The following is a 22,294-nucleotide window of genomic DNA, read 5'->3' on the forward strand; positions in this document are numbered from 1 at the left end:
GATCAAGGAGTGCTCAGTTATTCATTTTAACAATTTACCTTTGTCAAAGTCTCATCGTCGAGGTGGTTCTTCTGGATCACATGTTGAAGTGCAAAGTAAATCTTTTCCTGAAGCTTCTGGACTTTTCTTGGCTCTATCAACCAGGCTCGATCTGTGAAAAAGGAGAACAAAAGCAAAAGTCAAGAATGCACAGATGTGGGGCATGCTCATGGATGAACTCAGTGTCCCATGCTGGCAAGCAGTCACAGCAGTCATAATTCATAAGGGGAAAGACTGCATGATAATTAAGACTTAGTTTCAGAGGGGAAGTATTTTAATCCATTAAAGGATCACCTGAAAGTTTAATTAACAAAATGTACAGGAACACAGTGTTGGCTCTGTATCTTTTTGCTTAAGCCAGAATGTTAAAGATGGGAGTAGAAATGAAACAAGGCCCAACCATTATATTATTCTCTGTTTGTACAATCAGTTTTTCTTCTAACTTCATATTGGCTAGGTGAAAAACATGTCACATTATCTCAGTGTCTTAATACATAAATAATAAACAGATTGATCAAAACATTTATTTGAAAATAATAGGATTTAAGTATTTTAAAATTAAAATAAAATATATTTGATTTTTTACTAGGCTAACAACTTGAGACCAAATATTATATTCTGAACAAAAAGAAATGGTTTCCTTCAAAAGAAAATCTTTAATAATTCAAAAGAATTATTAGTTGTTGCAATGTCTTGAAGTGCAAATTTCTCATGATTTAAAAATGTTCTCTTTTTAAACAACACAAAATAAAAGATTATCTGGGAGAATAACTGTTACAGATGCAGTTGTTTGGAAATCTATGGCTTCTACTGAACTCAAACCCCAAGTGTGGGAGGTCTTCCTTAAGATCTATATTCTCACAAGTCATAGCTCCTGGAGACAAACAGAGAAAGAGAAGTAGCAGACCCCAAGACAATCCCAAAACCGTTAATACAGTGTGTTTACAGCACCATTAAACCTTCTGTTTTCCCATGCTGCAAACTTGTTTCTTCCTCCCTCTCTCCCTCAATCCAGACCAGATCTTGGGTATAGATTTCAGCTTTCAAACAGAAAATAAGGAAAGCTATTTTATCACAGGGCATGAACCTTCACTCCAGTTTCTAAAATAATCCATAGAAATAGTATAAGTCAAACATTTCACTGAGCACACATGCCACAGAGGCTGGAGGTGGATAGCATTTAATCACAGGAGGAATAGGATTTTGCCATTTGTCTGATTGTGGAGAGGAGTGTATGAAAACTATCCAACACCAAGTACTGTGAAAAGAGACAAAACCAAACCTCTAACTACTTAACCGATAAACAGGAAAAGACAATATTCTTTTTGCAAAGCTTAAAGAATCATGCTCCCATAAAGTAAGCCAATAGATACTGTGCCACCTATGGCCATAGAAACAGAATTAAGTAAGAGCACACGCAGCATCCAAATAAGTAAACACACAGTAAGATTTAGAGTTCACAGATTAGGTGCCAAATTTTATACTATTGCAAAAACATGCCTTTCAATAGTGTTAAATCAAGGCCTATTGTGGCAGACTGGAACTAAAAAGATTTATTATAGAGAGAAATCTTTAAAGATTTATCTTCCTGTCACAAGAATCATCTTAAAAATAGGCTGTTGGAGGACAGGTTTAATCACTTATCAGTCATATGGAGCGTGCTGTATACAACATAAGAGTTTTTAAATTCATGAGAGGAGCTAGGTGAAACTTTTACAACAGATATTAAGTTTGTTTTCCTGGCTGAAAAACATTTACAGATTTGGCTGGAATTCCCCAGGTACCTCTAATTATATTCACAAAAGTGCAGGAAAAGGTCAAATAGGTGGTTACCCATACAGGATATGAGAAGCAGTGGTTCAGTTCTATACTTTTCCTTTTGGAATTTGAACTTGTTTATCTTTAAAGAATGCACAGGCCACTAGGCTAGAGTATAGTGTAGGAAAGAAGATGAGGGACAGCTTACAAGATCTGATTTTGCTGAAGGAAGATGGAAAAAAGGAACACAGCAGTCAGAATTTCAGAAGAGGGAGTTGTACACAGTGGGCAGCCAGGTTAGTGTCTTATCACCTGGCTCTGGTGCGTTTGTAGGTGGAGATTCCTCTGCAACCCTTACTGAACTCCTTCTACAATGTTTTAACTTTTGAAATCAGAAATCAAGTTAAATAATCACCTCCTAGCAGAGTGGTTACGTTCACCTTAAAGTGGAAAATCTATATTTGTGATCTGAATCAGATGGAAAATAGCAATTGTATTAATGGATATCCTTAGGTCTCCTTACTCACAATAGGACTGCTCTGTTTCCTGTAAACTACCTAAACACTCAGATCAAGGGCACGAGAATCACCTTTCGGGATGGTGGCTTCTGTAGAAAAGAAGTTTGGCTTTGTGTACTTCCCATAAGGAATCTCAGTGTACACGTATTAGTGGATGGAAGGACTGGTGCATGTATTTCTGTGAAGCTGTGCTTCATTTTTTATTTTTACATTTAATTTTTAGTGTTCCCCAAAAGAAATGCTTTATTGTAAAGAAACTGACACTTCTAGTGTGGAAGGAAATAATTTATTTCTCTACTGTTTACTGTTACCATTTTTGTAAGAAATTAAATGGCAAATTTCAATGTCTGTTCCTTCTGTACTGATTTTCCCTGCCTTCTCATTCCCAATCTTAGCAGCCCAGCTGAAATGGGAATTATGTGTACAATCCCAATTTGCAGCCTTTTTATGGAAGAGAGATTGCTTTCACTAATGTACATGCTGCTGCATCCCATAACTTCTTTCTTACTACATCTTCTATAACTAATGATACACATGCTCATAGACTACAGAAATAAGCTGTCAGCATGTATCAGGCACTTTTTATTTCTATTTTTGTTAAAGGAATAGGAGACACTGTATGTGTCATTTTGCTTGCAAGTAGGAAAAAGCCAACTTGGATGTGAAATGGGAAACTGTGGTTTATTAAAATATTTCATCTCATAACACCACCTTCAATCCTGAAGCTTTATTATAGTGAAAAAAACTTGGAATTGCCTCTACGTATCTCTGTTACTTAGCAGAAACAGAAGCTGTTATTCAGGAGACAATCAGCTCTGAAAGGCTGTATCAGGACTGATGTATATCAGGACTGAAATGCATTGCTAGAGTTAATGGTGAAGATTTTACAGCACATGCCTGCAATACAGCTGGCTCAACACCAGTGCTGAGTTGTTAGCTTTTTCAAGGACTCAGTGCAGCTACAAGTTGAAATGAGTGTGGATACTCAGACACCATGAACTGCTGGCAGAATACAAGAGATTTTGGTGCTTTGCAAATAAAAGGGACGTATGTAGAACTGCAGAGATAAATCTAATTTTTGATGTCCATCTTATACCTACCTGCAGCTAAGCACATTTCATAAATTACTTGATGCAAAATCCATTAAAATCAATGGGAAGCTTTCCATTACTTAAATAGGTTTTGCCCAAACCTGGCCTAAGGAACAGGACACTCTGAGATGCTAGAAGCTTTCTGCAATCGTATTGTGTTGAATAGGGCTACAACTTGTTCTCCTTCCCAAGATCACATGGGAGACAGAAACATGAATAAAAATTACAGTTTGAATAAAATTTTGTTTGAATAAAAATTACATAATTGAATTCTTTCTCCCTACACATGAGATGCCTCATCTGATTCAAAGTGCTTTGAAGTCAGCTTTGAAATGATCTTACTGTTTCTGTGTTCAGCTAATTCCTACTTTTCCGGTTCCTAATTGTGGGAAAACAAACGGAAGAGTAAAAACACCTTCAGCTGTTACAAAAGAGAAATACAGGCCCTGCTTACAAGGATCCCACCACCCTCTTCCTGCTTCCCTTGGCTTCATAACTGAAGTCTGGAAACGTTGAAACCTTCTTCTGCAGTGTCTGTTAACATCTTAATGAAGAAATTCTCAGCCCACACCCCAAACAAATTTCCAGGTTGTCTTCAGCTTTGCACCGAGATGGTCTTCTAAATAGGCCCCTAATGTTAACCAGGAGCACAGCTGTGCTCCTTCCAGATGGAGAGAGGTCTGATGGCCAGGGACCCTTCAGGACACTGCAAGTCTCAGAGGAAGTCAGAGCATCAGGGGGAAGCGCACAGGCAGCTCTCACCCCTGCGCAGAGTTGGGACACCTCTGAGGTGGAAATGGTGGCTGTTTGGAGGGTCCTCTCTAGAACATCTTGGCTTAACACCATGAAGAGCCACTGGTTTAACCATTTCACCTCTGAGCAGATGACTGCAAGAACTACTCAACGAGAAAATAAAAGGAGCAGAGTCATTTCAGTAGGTGTCGTTAATGTTGAGAATGAACGTGTTGACACCATCTGTGCTAGTCTAATTCTGCCTAACATAATCTCCATCACAGATGTGCAGCAGGGCAAAGTGACCTAGAGGAAGCCTTTAGGAGAACAGGTTGGAAAAATAATTCATGATGGGATTTTTTGAAAAGGCCTTTCAAGAGGTGACTCTTAGTGGGAACTGGGGGGTCTACCTCCCCTGAGGCATGTTTAAAAATCCCACACTGAACTGTGAGCTTATCTACCAGATCAATTTTCTCAATCAATTCAGTCATTAAATCCTCTTTTCTATGGTCAGAGAAACAACAATCACTGAATTCATGCTTGCCTGTGCAGAGTTATGATATATGAATACATGAAAAAAAGCATGTTGCCCATGGAATCACCACCTCTCACCTGGAGCTAAATTCAGACAGGACCTCATACAGATTTTACTGCTCATGTTCATATACCCACAGAAAAAGCCTGTTGTAGCCAGGGACTATATAATCTGCACAGGGCTGTGAGGTCTGAACTCCCTGAAAATGCTAGGAGGAGCACATACTTCATTGAGTACCATGTTTCTCTGTACGTGGTCTGGAGGAACACCAGCCTGCACTGCTTGTGTGCACAACCCTGCTCCATGTATGTTACCCCCACCCTTTGAATCTCTTTCTAGTGTGTGCAATTCCTGACAATCTACCAAAACCAGAGTGAGGTGTATTCAGGCAATTCAGGTATTCCTCCATTGCTTAACACAGCCTAAACAGCTGTTTAAGTAGGTACAAATAGAGCTGGACAAGGATGAAAAAAAAAAAAAAAGTAATTCCGGTGTTTGGAATGAAAAATTACCTGGTGATATCAGAACAGCAGATGAAAACAAGGCAATTTCCTCCTCAGTCAGCTGTAAGGAACATAAATTCTTCGCAAAGTCAAACGCTTCATTCACCAGATCATCAGAACCTGCAGGCCACAGAGGACAAAATCAGTGCTAACAATTTATCAGTTCTTTAACCTGCCATGAAAAGTGTATTGTTTTGGTGTCAAATAAAGTTGTGAGTGAATGTCTGTACTTCTAAAACAAATGTCTTTCATCGGCTATTAAAATTCCACCTACCCCAAAAATGTATAAATAAAACACCAACTGGAAAACATAAATTATCAAGAATTAGGGGCATGACCTCTACAAAAATTACACAGATATCTTAGAAGATAATTTTCTTTTCGCAATGTGGAAAAAAATGCTATTTCCAAACAGATATTTAATCTAAAAGATATGAATGTCCAGTCCTAAATAGTTTTCACATACATAATTTTATTAACAGTACAATTATTTATGAAAATTTGTGAAAATGTCATAAAGACCAAAACAAATCAACTAATGTACATTCTTAAATGCTTTAAACTTGTAAAGTAGTTTTATGTTTATCCATATGCAAATAAGAAAAATATATACCCATATGATAAATATATACACTTGAAGCAAATATCTCTCTGAATTTGGTCCTGAATAAATTTATGGTAATATATCAGTGTCATGGATGGGCAAAACACATCTATTCAGATACTAACTTTTCAGGTAGCACTCGATATCATGTTGAGAAATGAAGCAATTTTTTCAATACATGAATCAATATGAGCTTAGAAGTTTTAGGCAAAACAGTATTTTAGGTAAGTCCTTGTCCATATTTTGTAGTAGTTCATCATTTTAGTCCCCTTGTTGCTGGGGCTAAAATTGCCTTCTGCAGGACACAATTAGTGGGAGTGATTTGATATATCAAGCATAACTGAACTGTGAACATAAACTGCTTGGCTGCTGCCATAAACTCATTTTTTATCAAAGCTTCAGATGACAAAGACATCCATCTGAAAAATCCTCATGCTGCTCATCTTTGTTAGAGAAAAACACCTATCACTGCTAGCAGCTAGTTTTTCTTTTTCAGTTCTAGTCTAGAGATTTGGAGGTTTGAGATTCAACATTTACTGGACAATTTCATTGTGAGCCACGATTTTCAGAAAGACAAATCTGTCACTATGTGACTCTATAATTGGTTGAAAAGAAGAAGACCAACATACCCAAGGCTTTAAACATTTGCATCCCTCCATACTTTCCTTCAAACAGAACAGTATTGTTGAGTGGGTTGAAGGCACGGCACATTCTCACCAAAACGACTTCCAAGCAGCCTATCAGACACATAAAAGAGCAAAAGTACCACACATTACTGCAAAACATCAGAATAAAGAAAATTTCAATAAAATATTTAGGAATACATCAGTCATTACAAACATTATCAGGGATAGACACTCCGAAGTCATCTAGATGTTATGTCTCTGAATGAGAAAAAATATTTCTGTCTGCTTTGAATATAGAAAGGGGTATTTCCTGATCCAGCCTAACCACCTTTTCTTTAGGTTGATTTTCCCCTCTTGCAGCAAACTGGCAGTCTGGACTTAATCTCAATTTAGACCTGGGCAAATATTTTCAATTTGAAATATTTTAACCTGAAAATCAGGCATTTATTGAAACCCCTTTTTAATAATTAAATTCATTATTATTACTATTACTATTACTATTACTATTACTATTGCTATTACTATTACTATTACTATCACTATTTATTATTATTATTATTATTATTATTATTATTATTATTATTATTATTATTATTATTATTATTATTATTATTATTATTATTATTATTATTATTATTATTATTATTATTATTATATTATTATTATTACTACTACTACTACTACTGCTACTGCTACTGCTACTACTACTACTACTACTTTTTTTTTTTTTTTGTAAAAAAAGCAGTTTCATTCAACGTGTATATAAATCCCAGCTTCATTTGGCTGGAAGGAGAGAACATCACAAAGTGGTTTTAGAGAGAAAATAAAAGTTAAAGTACTGTCAAGAACACCCTTATATTGGGTTTCACTTTTGTTTCCCTTGTTTTTTTTTCAGGTTGGGGAATAGCCAAATGAACCCTTCTTTCTTCCTTGTCTTTCCCTATCATTTCCTAAATGCAGAAATACACAGTTTGTGAAAATCAAGGGAAAAATTTTAAGCATCCCTTAGCTAAATCCAAATCTCCTGTAAGAGGAACTCTAAAGATGAGGATTCTTTTGCAGACATGCTTTGGAGTGAAAAGTCCCGATTTTCTAACTCCTGCTCAGCATTAACAGCAAAACTGATAATTAAACTTGACATATTTATACACGCTGAGGCTAAACAGAGTTGTCCAACAGCACAGTCAAATGTAACAATATGTTTTTCTGAAGATGCAGTTGTGTTGTTAACTTTGCCAGCCAAATGAAGGACGTTACTTGGAGTGCACTGACGACCTCAGAATTTTTGAAATTAGTATGAACTTTAAAATAATAGTTCTCATAGTACAACTCCATTTTTCCAGGAGGATGCCTGTGAGTTCCCAGGTTCTCTGTATCTCTTCTCTTGGCACCTGTGCCCATTTGTGTCAGTCCAGCCCCACATCGAGCCACAACCCTCTGTGTACAGAGCTCCGAATCACATTGGCTTTCAGCCTTAATGAAGAGCTCTCTCTTGAAATAAGAAGCATTTCTTATGCTTTAACGAGCTGACTCACACAGCATCCTGCCTTTTACACATGGAGGGAGCAAGAAACTGAGATGACAGGGTAAACGCAGTTAATTACGAGTTGTGGTTCACTTGGTCATACCATTTTGTCCTCCTGAGTTTGGTGGTATTACTACATAGTCACAATAAATCTTGTCATGATTCTTCTGGAGGACAGAAATTACTGAGTCCTGTGACAGGGAAGGAAACCCTTTCCCCCCTTGCCCTTATGCACACATGTGCACGCCCAGGCGTGCACAGAGAGCACGGCCGGAGCACACTGCTGTAATCCGCTCTCTTTTATTCTGAAACCAACTGGCACCAGCAGGGATTTTCCCTCCTGTGCGCAGGCTGGAGGATATTTCTGTAGTCTCATTAAAAAGATTAGAGATGACCACAGAGGCAGGCCCCAGTGAGCCTGCGTTCATTTCACTAATGACAAGTGGGGATTTTACAGGGTGGCAGATGACTGATTTGACCAGCTCAATTTGCAGGGTCCTTCCACCACATGTCAGGTTGGAGACTGCAGTTTCTGCAACGCCTGTGTGGATGTGTGTACTTAATAACCACAACTGACTGTAGAGGGAAGGGGATCAGAAGGCAGTAACACGATTAATGTGGAAAAATATGCAAGGGTTAATGTAGCTAATGAAACAGACTGAAATTAGGCCTCCTTCAAAATTAAAATGATTTGCAGAACAAGACAGCAGAGCACATTTCTAATGTTCTGGGTGCTAAACCAGTCTCAAGCCTCCAGAGTTTACCCACCTGACTTAAGGAGGAGAATTTGGTCATTCTGGCAGAGCTCCATGAAGCCTGTTATGCGCTTTGCAAACTCCACCACGTACTGGATAGCATGGGTGATCTGAATGGCACACTGCTGCCACAGAGCTTCTCTGGTCTTCCAGGAAAACACACATGGAAAAGCAAAGTAGTGAGCAAGATGTTTTATCTGTGCATTAGGTTCCTCATGTGGGCTTGCAGAAAGGCTCTCTCCTCAGATTCTGCCCCCATCCCCAGGCAGAGCTAGCAGCATCTCTGCATCTCATGGTACCTGACACTTTTCATTAGAAGGCTGTTTTCACAAGCCGATTGCCCCAGAGATCTGAACTCTAGAATTGCCTCTTCTAAGGGGGAGAAGACATTGTCCAATGTTAAAATGTCATTCTACTGTCGAATTTTGTGTGAGACAATAAACAGTGGCACCAACAATGTAAACATCCCAGAGTACTCTTGGGAAAGAAGTGTCACAGTGCTAATAAGTTATCCAACAGAATATTTTTGCTAGATTGAAACTTAATATGTAACTGATGTATTGCTGCAATCTGAAGACTGATTGTATCAAAATTATGTCTCCTTGATAAAAATTTTTCTTGCACACACAAGTGTGCACACATAAGTGTACAAATGTAAATGGATGCTCTTGGTTTGCATGCCAGAGCTCTGAAAACTGTGTTGTGTTTTTGTCCTTGCTAGTACTGCATAGCCCCTCAGCTTTCAAAGAACAAGCTGGAGCCTCTTCTGTCTCTTGTGTGATCAGCTAATCTGCCAGCTGAAATCTGACTGAAAAACCATTGCCAGCGATAATGGCACAAGAGGCACAAAGATCTCTGTCAATTGGACTACATCTGAACAGGTGACAGTGGGAAATAATCTGAGCTTGACCTAAGAATCACAGGGGTAGAACAAAAATGTAGTGTAATGAAACCATTTTTTTATCCAGTTTTGAAAAATTTCAATTTAAGGAGTGCTTTCAGTTTGTCATTCTCTATTGTTTATAAGTGACATATTTATTATTCACATAAGAAGGGGGTGTGTTTTCAAAATTATAAGGAAACAAAGTTAGGTTGTTTTATTTTCTGAACTTTTGCATAAAGTTTAGACCTGTGATAGCAAGTAAAATATGGAAAGCTATGTTCTGTAACCATGACTAATCTTCAACATTAGCAAACATCTCAACATGCTGGAGAGCTGTTTCTTCTTTTTATGAAGCATCACTCCTTTGCTTTCAGTAACTAGATCCTCAAAGATATTTAAAAACCTATTTTGACCTGTATAAAACTCATCAGCCTATCCTTGCCAAATATATTACTCTGTTAACAATTTCAAACCATAGGGAGCAGAAGAAAAAGCATATTACAGAATTGTACCTTGCTCTGGTAAACCTTAATTTCTTCATATGTGTGGGTCTGCCATGCTAGCTGGTGGAGTTCCTCCATTGTATATTGACATGTCTCCAAATGAGATTTAATGATATTCTGTGCAATTCGATCTGTGAAAAGGAGAATAAAAAATACCTTGTGTAAAACAGTGGAGAGGGATTTTCAGTAGCAAAATATTGGAAACATTAAAGTTCTTGTAAGATGCAGATTAAAAAAAAAAAAACAAACCACTTTTTTTCCTAATGCTACCTTTCTTATTTTTTAATTTTTATTTCTGAAGATGATTGTTACAAAATGCTCCAGTATTCAACCTAAATCCAAATGATGCTTGATAAATAGTAGATCTGCACATGAAAATAACAATGAATCTTGTGAAACTATTCAGACTCTCATTCTGGAAGTGACTTCTTTTTTTTTTTTTTTTTTTTTTTTTTCCTCCCTTGTGTTTAAATAAATGTCATTTGGAGACACTGGTTACTTGGTCAGTTCTGTCTGCCCCAAGCCACTGCTGCTGCTCAGCTCTGACTGCCCAACTCTGACATTTGCATTACCTTGGTGTGACTCATGCCAGAGAAACAGGAAATAGGTCTCTTCTCTTTTTTCTCAAGCTAGTTTTCAAGTGGACCAATTTCTGATTTAGCTCAATGAACATGAACACGGAGACTGGTGCTAGAAAGTGGTGAAAGCTAGAACTAGTATCATGGGTTTTAGAAGGAAAGATGGGGGAATAGAACTCACATACAGGATCAAGTTACCTTAAAGTTAGTCTGAAATTTCAGACTTAGAAACCCCTGTGTAATATGGAAAACAGGACACAAGTGAAAAGGGAAGCATTCAGTGCTGGCCTGAGGTTCCACTGAAACTAAGAGTAAACTTCTCAGGAAAGTATTTTAAAGTAGATCTTTGCCCTTTAAGCCACTTGAGTGGGTTAAAAAGATTTTCACAAAAACTTCCAGTATGAATTCATTAGCACCGGAAGTTGAAATGTCATGATAAAACATGCTATAGAAATGTGATGATTTATTATTTTGCAGCTTTGAGACCTATATGTCTAATGAAGCTCCATGCTTCAGCCTGAAGACATTGCTTAAATTGAATACCTTTTAAACAACAGAACAAAGTCGAAGTCACACAACTGAACTGAAGCCCTTGTGGCAGAACTGGTATTTTGCAGAAAATGCATTTGTCAAAAGAGAAAAGGACGAAAAGGACATTGACAATGCATTAGCCAAACCTGAGCATGGGAAGTAGAAAGAACTAGGAATGTCATCATTTACTCATTCACATCCTCAACAGTTTGCATACAGTGTGTGGATCTGGAGCCTGGAACCCCAAAATAAGACTGTTTCTTTAGCCAAATGTTGACTGAATTTAAAAATAGCAGCAAGAAGGAAAGCTGAAAAATGAATGTAAACATGTATATGCTCCCTGCAAATCACTGCTACAGGAGTGTTATTTAAAGGAGAGAAGCCTGACCTACTGTCACAGCTAATAAGCTGAGACTCAGTGGAAAGGTGCTGAAGAAAACACAAAAGAATTCCAGGTTTTTGTAGGAATAATAAAGCCTGCTCAATTCAATCTTTACAGGTATCCTTTTAAAGGTCAGCACTATCTTTAGGTTTCCTGATGGAAGGATTGACTCAGGCATAAAGATAACTAAAAGTGTGTATGAGTGAGTACAGGGATCTATTCATCATTCTTTTATGGAAAGCTGGATGCAAGTCTTAACTTATGATAGTAAGCTGTTTCATTTTATAGTACAAACCTGTCAGATAAATGGCCATGTTGGAATAAAGGGATGATGAATTTAAACAGATATTTTTAAAGGATCAACAAAGGCTTATTTACATTTCTTTAACCAAGAAAAGCAAGTAAACCCCACCTTTTTTAGAAAGATCACATTTCAGATGCTTACCCTCATATTGTTCTATTTAAAGTACAATTTTAACAACATCATCTTTTTGGAAACATCCTTATCCATGGTAAACCTGACTGCAGAAGGTAAGTTCAAGCTATGTTTTTTCACCTATGCTCCTGGAAGGATTTAACCAGACAGAACTGAGGTATGGTCAGAGGAACATTTAGGCTTTGTGTCTAAAACACTAGTGAAAGAAGTATGATTTCACTTATATTACAGTTCCACAGCCTGAATGATGAATGATTTTGCTCTCTGCATCCATTGGCTAGTCTTTTTATCTCTTGTGATTCCTAGCCCAGCTCTCCTAGCCTCACCATTTGTTGCAAAAGCTGGAATTATTCACACCCTTGACATAAAGAAAATGCTTACAATAAATACCTCAAATACTACTGCATAGACACATTTCGAATCAGATAAGGTGACCTGATGCCAATAATCTGAAAATAAGACTTTTTCATTTCACTGACCTCAAAATATACTTGATTAGCAGCTCTACATTACTGCATATTCCTCAGCTCCACTACTTTTCCTACTATTTATGTATTTACCTTAGGACTGAAGAGGTGACAAACTCTTCAAGGTTTTGTAGGGATGGCATTCTGTGTTTTACCTCCATACATCATTTCCTTATGTACTTGTGCTTATGTTGAGTTGACATTAAAATCCATTTAGATGTGAGAAGGCCTAAGGCAGTAATAGCAAGCGGCAGCTCTGAATGCTGATGTCCAAAGAGGAATCAGGTGCAAGAGAGACTTGAAACTCATGTGCCCCAGGCTAGGCAAGGCTGAGTGTGTGATGGAAAGGGTACATTGGGTGTCAGGGGAAGACGGGACTGTTCATTCAAAATAACCAGCAGAGGAGGCTGTTTGCTTACACTCAGCGCTGGAGTCCCTGGAAGATGCATGCGAACACAGCATACACTGGGTGCACAGAGATGACATGATGTGAAAAGTGCAAGAATTACAAGCCCGTCTTGGTTTCTCAGATGGCCCACGAACAGAAGATCCAATGCAAACAAAGCAACGAACATCATTCTCAAAGACCATAGCCTTTTTTCTTGTTATTTTCAGATTTTAGCATCTTTTCTCTAATGAAGTTTGAATCAGTACACATCTCAGCAAATTCCATGCAGGAAGAAGTTCCTACACCACCGGGAATAATGTACTGACATCTAATGTAAGCCTGTCCTGTCACATAGCACAGGTACTGTGCTGCACCCAAAATATAATACATTTCTATAAGACTTGGCAGTTCTGAAGCACTGATGGTGACCGAGTTCAACAAATTAATTCTTTTAGTAGAAGTAGAAAGAGAGGGAAAATGAGGAAGGAAAGCAAACTGCTTCATACAGTGGGAGGAGAGCTATTGCCTTGATGCAAAAGCTGTGGCCTCAACCCTATGAAGGTACCTTGATGGGGTCATGTTCAACAGTTACGTTCCTCTTGTTCTCCAGATTAGAAGAGTCCACCACAGTTACTCTATGCATCAAGTCTTGACTTGTGTTAATTTTGCTTTCAGAAATCTTGAGCCAGAAATTACACTGGGAAGCTGCACAAACACCAACTAGGGATCCAGTTTGGATGGGCTGCAAGGACTATAAAAGACGACTCAATTTTTGTGACCTCAATGTGAATTGTGTTTCTGCTTGAAATGTTAGCCTCCATTTTATATAAGTTACAGCAGATTTGCAAGGTTTGCTTGATGAAAAGAAAAACAAAAGAGATGATGTTGGCCACTCAGGTGCGAGAATTAAAGTCTGCAACATTTTATTTTACAAGCTCCAACCGCTGTAACCGCTGGGTGAAAATTAATAATTCTAACCAAAAGAATTACTGACCCTGCATGATAGTAAACCACCAGCATTACAGTAACTACAGCTGTAAACGGCAGGATTTGTAAAGTTTATCTGCCATAGTATGTAAACACAAATATAGACAAGGTGTTTCAGTCCTCCCCTTTTGTCTATATACTGGGTTCATCATGTTAGGGCTATATCTCTGACCATACATCATGATCACACGATACCACAGGAAATCTGAAAGACACAGCATATCCCGGCATATCCTGGCAGATTGACTCTGTGAGAAACATGGCCCACAGAAAATAACATGTTCCCATTGTCTGAAATCCAGCATGCACTGTGACATGGAATCATTTGCATTAGATAGCTTGGTTCTAAATTTGAAGATTTGTGATTTATTAGTATTGGTACCTTGAAATTTTTCATGGAAAACAGACATTTTTTGTACAAATGCTATGCTTCATTAAAAAAAAAAAGTCTAGAAATAATATTTGCTTCTAGAGAGATAAGCCAGAAACAACATAATCAAGAAAACACTCAATAGTTGTAAACAATATGAGGTCCTGAAAAATCAGAAATACTCAAGCAAAGTATATCCTGGAATGATAAGTCATATTTAATTTCTGTCCTGTGTGTATCTGACTGGTCCACTGTTCTAGCTGTAAAGTCTCTTCCGTTCTTAGGGGTGACAAGGAAACCTAGATATTGTCGGTTGACACTGTCAGAGAGCAGAAACCCGAGAGGTCTGGCTGGCCTCTATGCCCTGCAGGGGAAGGGAATGCTGCCCTTCATGTCACAGCAGCTTGGGTACTGATGATGGGGGCCTTAAGGATGCCAGCTGTATGGGGAGATAAATTAATTGGGATTTTGCAGTGCAGCAGTGTGAAAAACCAGTCAAAGTCATACTAGGAGATGTTCAGAAGAAGCTGAAAATTGTACATCGGGAAGCTGAAAGATTATCTGTCAAAAAGATTTGTTCTCATTCATAGACAAAATTGTTAGTTTCTTGAAAGAAATACTGTGTGCATGTATGTACCTTTACGGTCTGTGACATGCAACTTGTCAGACAAGATGACCTCATTGCCTATGACTAGATGGAACAACAAAAATGTTAGCAGAAGGATGTACATGTACTGTGGTAGAAACAAAGGCTGTACAGCATGCAAGGAAGCATGGTAACAGAATAAATAAACATCTACAGAACGTGCTCCTGGGTTTGTGGCTTGATGGTTACAGATTTGACTGTTAAGGCCAATACTGGAAGGAGGCCATGTGCAGATATTAATGGGAACTGTCCTGAAGCACAATGAGGGATCTCACTGGTGCTAACGGAGTTAAATGAAGCTATCAGGGAAAAGCAGCGTCTGAAGGATGAGATGTGAAATATAGGACATAGATGAAATAGGGTTGAGGAGGACCACGAGAGATCAATGTTGTTTTAGCAAAAGAAATGGCTTTTAAATTGGGCCTGGCCTAACTAAACCTACAGAGAGAACAAAAAGACTTTATTCTGTGAGGATGGCCGAGCGAACAGTGAAGTAAGCCATACCACAGTTTATGTATCACACCCATCCTGATTTCCTACAGACGTGCCAAATATTGCTTGCCATTTCCTCTCTGACCTCCCATCCCCCATGTTTGGCTGGGCAAGAGGTACTGTGAACATGTATGAGGGGCTGGTCTGCTCAGGATGGATGGCCAGCACCCATGGCCTTTTGAGGTGAACATGGGCCTGGGTCACAGCTTCTGCCTTTTTCTAAGGTTGGTTGTCTCCATCACCTGCTGAGTAGCATCTTTTCCAAAGCTTGGGGGAACCCAAGTGTCTGAGACTTCTGCTTCTCTTCATTGAAGCTGAACGGTAGCTAAAGAAGTACTGGACAGTCCTGACAGAAGGACAGGGCAGACAGCAAGACTGCAAAACCCCTATTCCACCAACAAAGCAGACCAAAAGCATATGTTTCAAGGGAAGAGCAACAGTGTATGAGCTATATACCTCTTGCATAAACTTGGGAGTACAGCTCACAACTTCCAGAACAGCAAATGACCTTTTCTGTTTCCAGTTTTGGCTACTTTTCTGGGCAATTTTTTTTTTTTTTCTTTTTCCCTCCCTTTCTTTTTTTCCTTTACTGTAATTTCTTATTTTAGATTTCAGCAGATACTTCACAAAAGGCACTCTCCAAAGGTTAGGGTAGCTCAAACATGTATTAAACCAGTGGGTTACGAGCTGCTTAAATCTTAAGTACATACAGAAAACTGAACATTGCAACCTAGATAGTATAAATCAACACAGCATAGACCTGCAGGGGTCTGTCATAAGCTTATGAGTCAATCTTGGCTTTTTCAGACATTTCCTTCTAATATTCAGAGATCTCAAACTACAATACTGAGAAAAGACTCCAACTTGGGATCAAGTACAATACTGGTGGGGATGGGTGTAATAACTCCACAGACTACACACAATATTCACCAGCTGTGAATTTGGCCTGCTAAGTGGAAATTATCCACAGTATTCAGCAGTGTCTGTTTCCTACAGGCTCTTTAGTTCTTTCATTTGTCTCTCTTTTCTCAGGAGAGACTCTAGTTTTTCTCAGCATTCCCTTCTTATGTACTGGGAACTGAAGAACTTTGAAGTGTGCCTCCTAAAACACTGATAATCATCCTCAATTAAAATGAATAATGAATTTTTAATTTGCCACTTACCCTTAGGATCCAGTTGAGTGGCTAAGAGCTCATCTCAGCTTATATCCTAAGTTGAGCTCTCGCAGGGATCCACTTTGAATTAATGCTGCAATAACACCACAGCTTTGGCTGGCTGCTGTAAGCATGCATATCAGTTTCATACAACTATAAAAACTCCAGCTAGACATTCTAAATAAAATCTCCATTATAGGATCCAAAATAATGCCGTTAGTATCAGATCAAAACTCTCTGTACCCTAATTCAAGGCTATTATGACTGCAAAATGAAAAGTTTTGCAAAATGATTTCACACAGATTACCTCAAGAAATTTTTAGACAGCAGTAAAGGCAGTGATGCAGTGAATAAAGCAAAAGTATGCCTTGTAGTTGATGTCAAACATGAATAATAGGTCCCATTTTTTTAAAATTAACTGGCTGAAAATTCTGTTTTGTTTTTTTTTTTTTTTTTACAGAAAAGTGGGAACACTTTTTCCTAAAAGTGATTACAAAAAGCTCATCCTGTTTTTCATCAGTCACTGGACTTCTCAGTGTCATAATGCACAAAAGATTTTAATTTCAAACTTGTAGATAGACTAGCAAGTTTCATAACCACCATTTGTTTAATAAATTTGTAGCACTACACAATATGCAGCCTAGGAAGATGATATGAAACATTAAAACACTCATATGAGACTAGAAGCACTTGAATTTAGTTCAGAAATAACCCTCCCTTGTGTTCAAGTTATTGAACGCTTACTGTCAGGAACAGATTGTGCATTGAAGCAATGTTATATGTGTGAATTCTGTATTTCCTCTCTCTCCCTTCAAAATAAATCAGTTTCATTTGCCTTTCAAAAAAATGCTAATAGATTACAAGAAATTACAATACAATTGAATGAAGTCCTAAACGGGAGGAACCTAGAGGATGGACCCAGAATTCTGTTAAATCCTAGAGGATCTTTATAAACGCTTAAAGGTCTCCACTTAATAATACTTTTCCTGGGTGTCTGCCAATTTAGTAAAAAACGTATATTTTGTACTAATTAGAAATCATTTAGCTGGCAGCAAAAGCACTAACCAAGGCAACAGCTAGAGCTTACGGGATGTGGACTGTACAAGCACCATATAATTATCACAAATTTATTGAGATGAGCTGTTTCCTAACTTCTTTCAGCATAGTTTACACAAAGAGATCTTTATATTAAAATTGAGACTGTTTCAAAACAAGAATGTGGTTCCATTTATTACAATTAAACAAACATTGCTCAGAGTGGACATTGTTCACTATGAAACCTAGAAATATGCATGGAACAATTTGAATATTAAGGGTTTTAAACTAGAGTTGGAAAGGTTTGCCATGTCATAGTCTGCAAAAGGCTGGGAGATGTTATACATACATTTTAGCACTTCTTTCACTGTCATGGTCTTACATTTAACTTTTTATAAAGATTTTAAACAATATAGGTATAAATACATTAAAAAGTAATGACAAAATATTCTCTGATGGTTCTGTCTTCCTGTAGTCTGGCAATTGAGTTGGATTAAAGTGGTGTCAGTGTAGAGTGTCAGAAAGTGAAATAATTTGGCTATTGTAAACAATGCCAGAGATTTCACTGATCAAGAGAAAAAATGTCCACGCAGTCAAGAAGAAACAAAAGACAGCCCTAATATCTTCCTTTAACTATTACAAAGTATATGTGACTTTCACCCTGCAAGATTACTGCACTATAAAAAATGTGTTCTGATAATCAGTTTCAGCACTTGTCTGAGCCCTATGTCTTGTTGCATTGCATTTTTCCACTAAACACTAAACACATCCATGTTCCTCTCCCATGTGTTTCTCTCCAACTTTTTCTCATATCTTTTCACTCCTGTATAAGAGAATTATCACTGATCTGTGAAATAAAGTATCAGAACTGAATGGACTGAAGAAAGACGTAATTATCTATAAAGCTGGGAACAACATCACAAACTGAATAACAAACAGAATTACATTATTCTCAAGAATATGGTGGAAAGCAGTAAAAAGCATGAAGTGAGTGTTGAAATCTGCCAGACAGAAGGCAGGCAGTGTCAAAAAGTGAAATATGGCCTCAGGAAGTAAAACTTGCGATGGTGCATGTGTACTGAGAAAGAAAAAGGTTTGCAAAAAGAAATTTCTGTTGGCTTCCTTGTGCCTGAGGATTAAAGAACAATCAAACAGTGTTGTCCAGGATGTCAAAGAAATACACTATGGACCCCAGATTAACCTCTCAGAAGCACAAGGTAAGTATGCATACTGTTGGTTCTGACTGCCCAGAAACAACATACACAAATGTTAAGGACAGGGAGCACTGACACTCAAATGAAGGGGCTGCTCAGATGAGGAAGCAGATGAATATTGCTATTAACTCAAAGCACACCAATTTTTGCAGTAGTATGCCACTTCCATATACTGCAATGATTCCTTAATCATCACTGCCTTGCCCTCGTGATTCTCATCTGCAATGCTGTGTTTGCCTCCTCATGGGTTGTGTGTGAGAGACAACCCTGCAAGACAACATCCCTCACGTGTCCCAGGCCCTCTGTGCTCTGGCACCTGCTCTGGCTTTCTTTTTTTGAGGATTTCTTGCAGAAAGCCAGTTACCATTTCCTTTGCTATTGGTATTGCTACTCTGAAGCATATGATAGCAAATCAGCCTAATGGCTATTCCTATGACTCGCAGCAATAGCACACCTCAGTAGTTGTTATACCATTAGCTTTACGTCCATCTTTTTGTGTGATTTCTAATCTGACAATATTCACAGTACAGTGCTATTCCTGAGAAGATTGTCATGATATATGGTAATATATGGCATGTATGATATGGTATTTCACATATTTTGACTGCTACCAATGGTTGCTTTCTAACTGCCTTTTGGATTCTCAGTAGAATGAATGTGGTTTGTCAAGTTTGGTTATGCAAGAAAATATTCACATCTTTTGAGAAAAGGCAGAATTTTATATACTTGATTTAGTGGATTAGAAATGTACCCACTTTAAAGAACTATATTATTATGCTTTAGAAATGTAAACTATATAAGCTAGAGAAGGTTGTTTTTAATACCATTTAATTAATAATTTTAATTAATTTGTAAAACAATCTAAAAAGGAAGTAAAACAGAACAAAACACCACAAAATGTTCCCCATCCTCAATCTCAGTTAAGAGATGTCACTGATTTTAATAATTTATTTGCTTAATCCAGCTTGCTTCTATTATTCAAATAGTCGTAACCACAGTTAGGATGGGAACTCATTGTCTGGAGTGCTACAGAAAAATGCAGTCAGTAGAAAATTTTCATTTCTTGAAAACATGCATCATATTCCAGAAGTAATCAAACTTTACCTCTCTGTAAACAGAACTATTGAGTGTATTCCCATTTGCAACACTTAACCCCCACAATAAACATAAAGGGCAATATTTAAAACGGCACTTTCTGCAGTATCTATAGTGCATGGTCTGTAGTGTGATCAAACCCCAGCTGGGAATGATGCCAGTGGTCATCATTCATAAAATTATTGTGATGTTACTAGTTGGTCTGCATTTGACATATGAATTGACTTAAGTAAAAGAGAAGGCCAATTACTTTCAGAAATAGCCAAAAGCTTTATAATTTGCAGGAAATCCCAGTCTGCAGTATAGTTTTAGGCTTTCTACTTAATTTTCAACTAGTCTTAGGTTAATTGCTTTACTGTATAAATTTGAACACAAGTTAGTAAAAAGGCACATTGCATTGTGGTTATTGAACTGCTATAATTTGTGTGAAGTGTTGTCAAGCAGGACTGCCAGAACCAACACGTGACTCATCCAAAGTGCACTGCAGTTGCTGCGAGGCAGTGGATGCTCAGTGATTTGAAAATCACTGCGTGAAAAAGCTGGTGCTTAAATATATTACCCTCTAGAAAACAGTCTTTATTTTCTAAATTTACATCAAGAGTTGTAACACAAACTCTGCCCTCCCTAAGTCTTCCTAAATCAGAAACTGTTAAAATATGCATTTAGTAAAAGATAAAAACATAATCAGTTATTTATGAACATTTAAACTACCAGGCTGGACAACATAAACTCATTAAAACCTTTATGTAAATCTGTAATTAGGCTGGTTTTGTTCTAAATTTACAGATAAAGAGAGGTTACTACTTTAGAGGTGGGAAAAGATAGAACTAGAAAATTTTACAAACTTTCAAAAATTTTACATCTTTCTCAGCATTTCTGCCAAGTTAATTTGTTGATTTTATTAGTTAAATTTATCTCTAAGTATATGCTTAAAAAAATCAGAATCTACAATTATAAAAAAATACCCTTCACTCCAGCATCAGTTTGGCTCGAATGCTTCAGCATCAAAATGCTCTAATTTATTCCTCCACTTTTCTGTCCATTTTTTATGAAGTTGAAACATATCTTAACTGAGCAACACTGTCAAATTAGTTTTAAATCTTGCCTTTCTCTGTTAGATTCTTGAGTGCATGAAAAGGGTAAAAAAATTAATTAGTTAAAAAAAATAGCAGAAGTTCCAAGTTTTGTCACATGAACTGAAAGGAGTACAGCACTGAAATATTAATTTATTCTGATTGTCACGTTTAAATAGGTAATGATGGTAAGATATAGTGCCCTAAGGGTATCTGTGCAGAAATGCACATGCTGCACATTTTTAATGGCTCACTAGATGGCAACATTGCTCTGCTGAAAAGCAGCTGCAAGGCTGTGGACACCTGATTTACAAAGTTTGACTATCACCTAGGCAGGAGGGGTATTAAACTATGGCTTAGAAAAAGAGATGAAGAAACCACACAGGACTACAGTCACAAATCCATTATTTCTGCTTCACTGTGTGGTGGGTGGTGGCCTTGTAAAGCAAACATCAACATAGACTTTAATGTCACCTTAGGTATATGCTTTAGTTAGAGAGTTCATTGCATTTTGCATTTGATGGTCCCTACAGTGTCCCTTCAAATATTATCTAACTGAGCAAAACATGTTCAGTAAGATGTCAATTAACACTTGATTTGGCACAGAGAACAATTCCTGGAGATACAGAGAAGGGAGTTAAAGAATAATAATAAAAAATGCTTATGACATTGGAGAAGTGCTTTTGCAGCCTTCAACAACAAGGCACAGCATACGTTTTAAGACATCAGTCTGCTGCTGATATACATATATTGCATATGCAACGTACACTGCTGTGGACGTCCGTGAACAGTATAGGCATGGAGAAATACACTAAGATATGTTGGATTTGGTGAAGGTCATGTCTCCTCCAGTTCTTACCATGTGGCTGCCCTAGTGATCTATTGCCCACCTTAAGATACACACAGCAGAGCAGGGTCAGAGGGTCTGGGGAAAGGGAAGATCAAGCCCAAGCCTACCAACCTTACTATTTGACTTTAATTTTGGTAGAAGTGTAGGTTCTTCAAGCCATTGGGTACCTTCAAATACTGCTGATGTTGAATAAATACCATGTAAATGTGTGTAAACAACACTTTTTTTTCTGTAATTATTGATGCTGGGCTATGTGACCTCCTGTACGCTCTAGTGGTGTCTTATTGACTACCTAAATACTCACAGCCATAGGGTACTCTTCAATTTGACCTGGAGTGAACCCTTAACCAATCTGTTTTCTCCCCAACAGTGTTAGCTAATAGTTTTTATTGTCTTTAAGAAATTACTGGCTGCTAACCTTAACTACAGTCAAGGCAGGGAAACTTTTCCATTAACTTTTACAGACTAAGATCTGAGTCACATATTTTGTGAGGAAAATGCAATGCTCAGCTCAGTGACAGATA

The 22,294-nt window shown here is 37.7% G+C and overlaps 1 protein-coding gene across 2 annotated transcripts in view; it reads right to left on the reverse strand.

The window, feature by feature from the left end:
* RORB (RAR related orphan receptor B) overlaps window positions 1-22,294 on the reverse strand; it is a 142,508-nt gene that overhangs the window by 9,288 nt on the left and 110,926 nt on the right. For both annotated transcript variants that reach the window (XM_033010447.2, XM_033010438.2), the window contains exons 5-9: window positions 10,082-10,203; window positions 8,700-8,832; window positions 6,410-6,517; window positions 5,186-5,296; window positions 39-151 (exon numbers count right to left, since the gene is read on the reverse strand). In XM_033010447.2, the coding sequence (XP_032866338.1) occupies window positions 39-151; window positions 5,186-5,296; window positions 6,410-6,517; window positions 8,700-8,832; window positions 10,082-10,203 (587 nt within the window). The remainder of the gene's footprint in view (window positions 1-38; window positions 152-5,185; window positions 5,297-6,409; window positions 6,518-8,699; window positions 8,833-10,081; window positions 10,204-22,294) is intronic.

The sequence above is a fragment of the Tyto alba genome, unplaced genomic scaffold, assembly GCF_018691265.1.
Source record: "Tyto alba isolate M040663 unplaced genomic scaffold, T.alba_DEE_v4.0 Super-Scaffold_13, whole genome shotgun sequence".
NCBI lineage: Eukaryota > Metazoa > Chordata > Aves > Strigiformes > Tytonidae > Tyto > Tyto alba.